At 40.2% G+C, this 8,129-nt stretch overlaps 1 protein-coding gene across 1 annotated transcript; it reads right to left on the bottom strand.

Annotated features, from left to right (window-relative positions):
• Positions 1–318: 318 nt before the first annotated feature.
• On the bottom strand, positions 319–7,854 carry LOC140992130 (uncharacterized). Its single transcript, XM_073462394.1, has 8 exons — positions 7,775–7,854; positions 6,903–7,027; positions 6,286–6,651; positions 5,849–6,098; positions 5,530–5,753; positions 5,290–5,437; positions 3,482–3,591; positions 319–972 (listed from the first exon to the last, which is right to left on the bottom strand). The coding sequence occupies exons 1-6, from the start codon at positions 7,812–7,814 to the stop codon at positions 5,354–5,356; spliced, it is 1,089 nt and encodes a 362-aa protein (XP_073318495.1). The 5' UTR covers positions 7,815–7,854; the 3' UTR covers positions 319–972; positions 3,482–3,591; positions 5,290–5,353.
• Positions 7,855–8,129: the final 275 nt, after the last annotated feature.

Below are 8,129 nucleotides of genomic sequence, written 5' to 3'. Positions count from 1 at the left end.
TGGGGTAAGCTTTTTTCGCTTGACAAGATTTCTTAAAATAAGCCCAAAATTCTTGGCTCTGAAAGACTAAAATGAGACTTTAAACTAGACAGAAAATCTTAAATTAACCCGAATTCTTCTAAAACAAGCAATGAAAAAAACACTAATTTAAGATTAAGTTACTTAAAATTAGAATTTAAGTCTCTTGACTAAATTAAATTTAAGAATTGACACCTTAATCTGGGATTGATAATGAGCATAAAAGTAGTTAAAATAAGACATCATTTCTTAAAACAGCATAACAAATATAAGTGATGTCTTAAATCAAGACACCAAAACTTTCTCATTTAATATTTTTTTATTAACTTTGCAATACAATTGCTCAACTCAACATCCAAAAAAGGACAACTTCCACATTCCAGAGCTATCATAATCTAACAGATTGAAAAGCCAGTTTTGATTTGAACCTCACTATCAAAAAAACCCATCAGTTATTGTAGCAGCATACTACAGCAATAAACACCATGTTGCAGCTGCTTTGCAGCATATTATCCCACAGGAAAGGTTTTCAATCTCACCAACAAATGTGTCTAACTGTGATGAACTTTTTTTTTAAACAGAACATCATCTTTCTTTGAAATACTTACAACAGGAAGAGTGGGGCAGAGTGATGGACGAAGGGACTCACTCACTGAATGACTTCCACTCACCCATCGCTTTTTTGTAGTGAGGGGTCAAATCCTGCTCATGAATTGAATCTTGAAGTACCTCTGTCTGCAGTACTGACAGTAGTGTAGAAATGCACTTGGGGTAGGTCATGTGCAGGGCATAGTAATATGCCATGACGTAGAGAAGTCCCTCATTAAGTCTGTCTATGGTGAAGGTGGTCACAGGTGTTTTTCCGATGGCGATCATACAGTTGTCCTCAGAAACGAGCAGAACCGGAGAAGACAGGGGTCGCTGCTGCATGAAACCATTAGGATCCTCAGAAGTCTAGATGACACAAATAAATCAAGAAGATTAGAAAAAACATTGCAAGTGTAGGAACCTCTGTCCATCGCCTCTGCATTATATTGAGGCCTGTTTTTGTTGTTAACCCTTTTCATCTGGATGAAGAAGATTTACAGGAAGGAGGCGTCTTCCAGGCTGACCATCTTATCTCCTGGCAGAGAGGATAGTGTTCTCCTGGACCATAAAGACTTCAAATGAGGACAGTTGTAATTAATTTACAACCCAAAGCCTGTGGATGAACTTTCTCTCCCATTTCTGAACTCTCTGTCTCTATGACTTCCGATCCACAAACATTCACAGAGTGGACATCGGACACCTTCTGACGTGTTTTTCTATGCTGTTACTCTGTCTTCTTTAATTTATGACACATCTGGATGCTATCTGGCTCACATTCCATTCAAATGGCCTCTGTATTCTTCCAGATTTCAGACCATTTCTAATTAACCATTAAGTCAGTATCTCACAATCTTATTTCTAACATATTAAGAAACAGTAAGAGAAGCTCATAAAACTGATCTTTCTCCCGTTTCTCTACGATTAAGATTGACTGAGATCAAATTTTAATGTTTAATCTGTACTGTGTTCGGTGGAACCACAGCACCTCCTGATGGTGAGTCCTGATACAGTTGGACGAGAAATATTCTGTTTAATATGTTCATGGTTATAACCAGTAAATGACTCTGATATGTCTTTGTTTTAACAAGTATTAAGCTGAATATGTATAATTAATGTTTAATCACGTCATAATCCTTTTCATGATAGACAAAGTACATCTATTGAGCCATGGTGAGAATCTGTGAGAAGGTGAAGCACTGTTTTGTAACGTTTAAATCTTGGAGACAAAAGCCGGTAAGCCCCGCCTAGACACGCCTCGATTTGCAAGTAATAAAACGGAGAGATCACGTCTCTCGGGTCAGTTTACAGTTTTTTTGTTTTTCAGTTTTTACAGTTTTTGTTTTTAGTTCAGTTTTAATTTTTGTTTAAGTTTTTCTTTTGTAACTTATTTTGAAGCTCTTCACTTTACTTTGAAACACGCTCCAAGACAGCGATCTCATCAGAAGTGCTCACGCGTTGATTTTTCTCATTTTATATTTTTCGCAGTATTGATTAGCTTCTTTTATTAAGTTTGTACCAGAACGAAGTTCTGTTTTAATTTGTTTTATACCGTTAAGTATCGTAACCCGCTTTTGAAGAAGTGAACTTAATTTAGATTACCTTGCATTAACTAACAACGGAAGATCCGCCTGATCAACGTATCATCCTCAGTTATTTTATTCAAGAAGTTAAATCTAGTTTACAAAGTCAGAGCCTGAGAACCACTCGAAGAAACGAAGAAGAACATCTTTATCACAATCATCATCACGACACAGCAACTTGCTGTGTCCGAGACCGTGCAAGCGGTTTCCAACGAAAGACAGACTCTGTGACAAGCCCCCAGCGCTCGCTAGCGGTATCATCCCGCTGGGCATTGAGCCAAGATCTGCACCGGATCGGTACGGGACCAGCTGCCCTCTTCCTAAGACAACGGACCGAGGTGCCCAACCGACTGATACCGGACGAGCTGACCCCGGCCATCGGACCGCCAGCTAGAGTCGCAAATCACCCGAGGGAATCCGCTGCCGCGGCCCCGCAACTCGGCTGAGAAAGTAGGCTCTCCATCACTCACAACAGCTGGATTCACACATGATACATGAGATGGTGTATATGGCTCTGGTTCTGATCTTTTAGCTTAAGAGAAATTCGGTTAGGGTCTCGTTAGTATTAAAAATTACTCCCGTAATCTTTAAATGCTTCAACCTAACCCATGATCTCACCATCAGCCAATATTCCACTAATAACCCATGACTTAGTTATTTCATATTTCTTGTTACCAGTGTTATTCATTTAAATTGCCATTTCATTTATTTAACCTGAATTATTTAGTCAATAAACATATTTAACCGTATGTCGTTGTCTGTGCAGGTTTGTTTTTAATGTGGAGAACCGATGGATATGTGTAGAATTCACTTCTTCATATATGAGATGAATAAATTGATCTGAAATTGATTAGAATTGATACAAGTTAAACTTGTCCAGTCGAATTTGATTAATTACCTCCGGATTATTCAAATAGACAAAATAACGGAGGTGGTGCCCCATTAACGAGTGTTTTATTAATCCAGTAATTAATAAATTACATTTATTATTAGTGTATCTCCTACACAAGTAACATAAACTTAAGACCTGGACTAGGACATTAGTGAAATCATATTGTACTTTAAAACAAACAGTCACAGTAACCCCTCAGCATTAAGCCCACTGCAAATGCTGAATGCACAGCTAGTTCCAATGATGTTAGTACTACATTAAGTACACTATGGAAAACACTTCCCCTTTGGAGCTTTTGAAATGATAAAAGTTTATCTCAAAGTAACTAAACCTAATATAAAATGTATGCCTGAAAAACTGTAACATATATTATGAAATGTTTCAGTAAGTCTGTAAATCTCACCGCTAGGACATGGAAAAGAGCCTCGCTGCTTGAGCCCAGTTTCTTCGGTGGCAAAGTGCTGGACGGAAAGAGCAGTGGCATGGCTCTGAAGACAGCTGTGATATGCTCCACTGGTTTAATGGAAAAGGGACAATACAAGGTGGTACCATAAATAACTTTAACATAACAAATAATTACGAGACATTATTATTAGGGATAGACTGATTATCGGCCGGGCCGATTATCGGCCGGGCCGATTATCGGCGCCGATATCCGGCATTTTGACGCATATCGGCATCGGCCTTTTTTATAATCCGACGGCCGATAAGAGATCAATTTAAAACTGGGTTATTTTGGCTCTGATGCAGCCGCACCTCTCTGTCTGCTGTCGCTACTCTGTCTCCAGCATTGTCCCACCCACAGCACCATCTGAGTGGTTACAAGCTCTGGTTACACGCACAGGTAACAGCCAATCAGCAGTGAAAGCTGTGCATGCACAGTGCTCACGTGAGTTGTAGAGTTTCGCTACAGTCTGCTGAGCGTGTAGAGCCAAGCGGACCGGTGGGCTAACGTTACGCTAATGCTAATCAGCCTTCACCTCAACGTGCTTCCCTGCAACAAAACTGGACTGAATTGAGTTCATTAGGTTTTTACTCTCTCTCTCTCTCACACACAGACTTCTACTATCACGGACTATTTCCATATCGATATTATCAGCAACCTTGTTTCGAGTGATTAACACGCACGTCTGGAGGGACTGCGAGCGAGCAGAGCTGCCGCTTATGTTTATATAACGTTAATGGGCTCACAGTCATGTTACTAGTTGAGTGTAGAGGACTGGGATGTTAATTACAATTTCAGGAGAGTCTGCTGCCTTAACTTACCTTCGAAACCGAGCCCCCAGGAACAGCGCCGGTTCCGTTCGGCAAAACTTTTTCTCCTCTCCGCTCGCAGTCCCTCCAGACGTGCTTGTTAATCACTCGAAACAAGGTTGCTGATAATATCGATATGGAAATAGTCCGTGATAGTAACGTAGCCCGCCGGTAGCCCCACCGGTCCGCTTTCTCCTCCTGGCTCTGGACGCTCAGCAGACTGTAGCGAAACTCTACAACTCACGACGTTACTCTGAGGCCCAATACGTTAGCGGCAGCTGTCTGTTCCTATGATAAACACTGATTATTAAAGAGAAGATGCTGCAGGCTATTTAGTGTTTTTAACGGTTTAATCACTTGAAACAAGGATGCTGATAATATTGATAGGGAAATAGTCAGTGATCAAAGTAAGAAGTGTGTGTGTGTGAGTAAAATTCAGTTAGTTTTACTGCAGGGAAGCACGTTGAGGGGATGGCTAGAGAATTAAGAAAACTAAAGTTAAAAGTTAATTAATAAAGAAGTGTGTGTGTGTGTGTGTGTGTGTGTGTGTGTGTGCCACATGAGAAGCTGCAGAAACCGACAGCAAAGCACCGTCTGAGAGAAAACTGTAGGGCAATAATGGCTGTTTAACTACCAAGTTATTTTACTCTACCTTTTTTTTGTGTTGATTGAGATCCCAAGCAGCAGAAAATGACATATTGTTAGATGAAGTGTGTCCTGAAGCTGTCTTTGACAGTTTCTTGTAGAGAGGAGCAGGATATTGCTGTTCAAGACTTAAGACATAATATAACTGCATCAAGGCCAATATTTTCCCTTTTACTGCAAATGAATATCGGCTCCAAATATCGGTTATCGGCCTCCTTGACTACTAATAATCGGTATCGGCCCTGAAAAAACCATATCGGTCTATCTCTAATTATTATATAAAATGAACAAGTCAATGTATTGTGACTTCACCTCCATTCAAAGTTTTAGGAGGCTTCATGGCCTTCTTCATAACTCCATAAAACTGGACCTTTGACTAGAAGGTTTTCCATCTGTTCTGCATCTCTGATATGTACTGGGAGTTGGTCGGTTGGATGATTCGCTGCAGCTCATCCAGCACCTGAAAAATAGATTCAGATAAAGAAAAAAAAACTGAAAAAAAGTACATTCTGATGACTTCTTCAAAAAAAAAAACCCAACAACATTACTTACATGATCCAGTTCTCTGAAACAAGGGTAAGCCTCTAGAATCTTTGTTGCTCTGTCTTGCTCCTTTAAAACATCAGAGGTGATGAAGCGTCTTCGAGACTCAAATTCCATGTTCAGCAAATGAGTTACCGCAGCTTTGTTTGGCTTTTTGGACTTGTACATTTCTTGGAGGGTCTTGTAGTGTCTTGCTTGGATTGTCTGGCTGTCCATGATGTCAACTGAACAAGCTGAAGACATTACACGAACGTTATGGTGGAAAGGGGACATGAGATTTCCAAACTAACAAGTAAAACTGACAAATTAAATGTAATAAGATACATACATTCTTCATCACTGCTGTTCCGGTTCTGCGCTGGGGTGCTGGTTCTAGGTGACAGATCTACTGGGATGCCCATGGGACTAACAGGTGACCGTTCCAGAATAATGGTGGATGTACTGGAATCTCCATCATAGTCAGTAGTTGCAACGTCTGAACTGACTTCTTGTCGTGGTTTCTTGGAAGGAGGACCTTTGGCCTTCTTTGGACTTCTGACATTTGAGAGTCTCTTCATGAGCTTTTTGGCAACATGCTCCTGCGAGGCATATATAGTTAACATTAAAAAAAATGACAATAGGCTCAAACTTTCTTATATTCTAATTATATCTTTCGGCAATGTCTTGCTCCATTTGAACTTTCTGTCACGATTTAGCACTGTATGAACAGAAATCTCAGTATTAACATCATACCAGCAACAAGCAAAAGTGACAAAATCTACTCACCCACTCATTGTTTGATGACCTGTCTTTTATCATTGGATAGTAATCCACCAGTCGCTTTGCCATGGCATTCACCTCATGTTTGGTGGGGTATCTGGAGTCCTCTGTGGCTCTTGCGATGGAGATCATGTTAGTCATAGTGTTTCTTATGAGTCGGCAGAAGAGCTCCTTGGATAGGGTCACATTGTGCTCGGTCCCCAGCCGTTTCTGTTCAAAGTAGGAGCGTCGCACCTGTTCAAGCTCACTGTCTGTGAAGACTATGTATTCTGGGTTTGACATAGTCACAAATTTAGAAGTATTGGCCTCCTCTTTTGAAAGGTCACTGCCTCCAGTGGGGGGTGATTGCTGAATTTCGGGAACAGTATCCACCTAAAACACATTGACACAAACATTTATTGAGTAACTTTGTCATAGTATGTTCTTACTTGTTAGTTCAAGCATTATCATTTTGGGGATTAAAAAAGCACTTTTTTATTTTATATCCACTGTTGAAATGGACTCAAAGCAGAAATGTCTAAACAAATGACATATTTATGTATATGAACCAGATTTAAACTGTGATATTGGAAAAATGTTGTACTGTTAAACAGTTCTGTTGTACTGTGAAAGACAAACCTGACCTTTTCATCTTTATTTACAACAAGCCATATAGCCCGCCGCCTCAAGAAATTTTCAGGACCAGGAAAGAGGTCTTTGATGTCGTCTCGGGAAAGCGAGTGGAGTAAGTCTTCTCCAATATTAGCAGCTGGAATATAGAACAGTTACAGTCAGGGCCAAGAAACAAAGGTTATCATTGAATTCCCTCAGATTTTAACATAGCAGGTGAGGACATTTTGCCAACACCCCTTGTACAATAAGCACTGTTTGGACATTTTACAAATTTTTCCTATTTTTACTTCAAGAGCAGTGAGTGAATTTGACAGCATTTATAAATTACCGGTACATATATTGAAGCCATGCAAACTACAGTAAGAGTGACAATAGAGCCTTGCTAGATAAAATGCATTCACATTTCATGTCAGTTAATATTGTAAAGCTTGATAGACAATTGGCACCACAAATGGCACCTTTAAACAAATGCGTTAGCATACAGATTAAACTCAGGCGCCTTGTACTTATTGTGCGGGGGAGAGGGGGAGGGGGTTGCCAAGGTAACAAACACCGAGTCAGTGGCAAGACTTGAACCGGGGTCCTGTGCGCGCAAAAGAGCTCCAACGGCTCCGGCTCCTGCCTGGGCATGTGCACTGCTTAATCAATTAACCCTTAACATTTTACAACCAGGCATTTTTCAGCATTTACAGCCCCTAATATTAACAACATGGACCCAAAGCTTAATTAGACTTAACCTATTTCTAGATGGGAATCATAATGCAACACCAGCCGGTTTTTTGATGTAGATAAGCTGCTAAACTTTAGCCCATTAGCAAATCCACAAATCGTTAAGATAGGTAAACAACGCCAGCACAACATAAAAGTAACCCCTGTAGCATACCTCTGAGTGTGGCAATTGCAACCTCGTCCAGTTTGTCCATCTTTTGACTCTGATATCCATCCACAATCGATGTTTGAGAATAATACATTTCGAGTAGCAGCAGGTGACCTCCGGAATAGCTGCTGTGTAGGCCTAATTCAAATTGCAACGGACTCCAAGCGAGAAAAAAAAAAAAAAAAAGCGCGACAGGGTGGATTGTACCATCTTCCAAGAGGGAGCGGGGGTGGGCACTCAGCCTAAATGAGTTTATTTTGCATTTATACAAATTATATTCATCTAAATAAGTTTATATTACTTTATAATTATTAAAATCGAGGCACACTCATGTGATAATTGATAAATGGCAAGTCGTTTC

This window comes from Pagrus major, chromosome 24 (assembly GCF_040436345.1).
Source record: "Pagrus major chromosome 24, Pma_NU_1.0".
In the NCBI taxonomy this organism is placed as follows: Eukaryota; Metazoa; Chordata; class Actinopteri; order Spariformes; family Sparidae; genus Pagrus; species Pagrus major.
This window is presented reverse-complemented; position numbering and strand designations above follow the sequence as displayed.

Coding starts and splice junctions, on each gene's coding strand:
- LOC140992130 (XM_073462394.1), bottom strand. CDS start 7,814: ATGGACAAACTGGACGAGGTTGCAATTGCCACACTCAGAG. Junction 6,652..6,902: donor TTGTAAATAAAGATGAAAAG/GTCAGGTTTGTC, acceptor AATGTGTTTTAG/GTGGATACTGTTCCCGAAAT. Junction 5,754..5,848: donor GAACAGCAGTGATGAAGAAT/GTATGTATCTTA, acceptor TAATGTCTTCAG/CTTGTTCAGTTGACATCATG.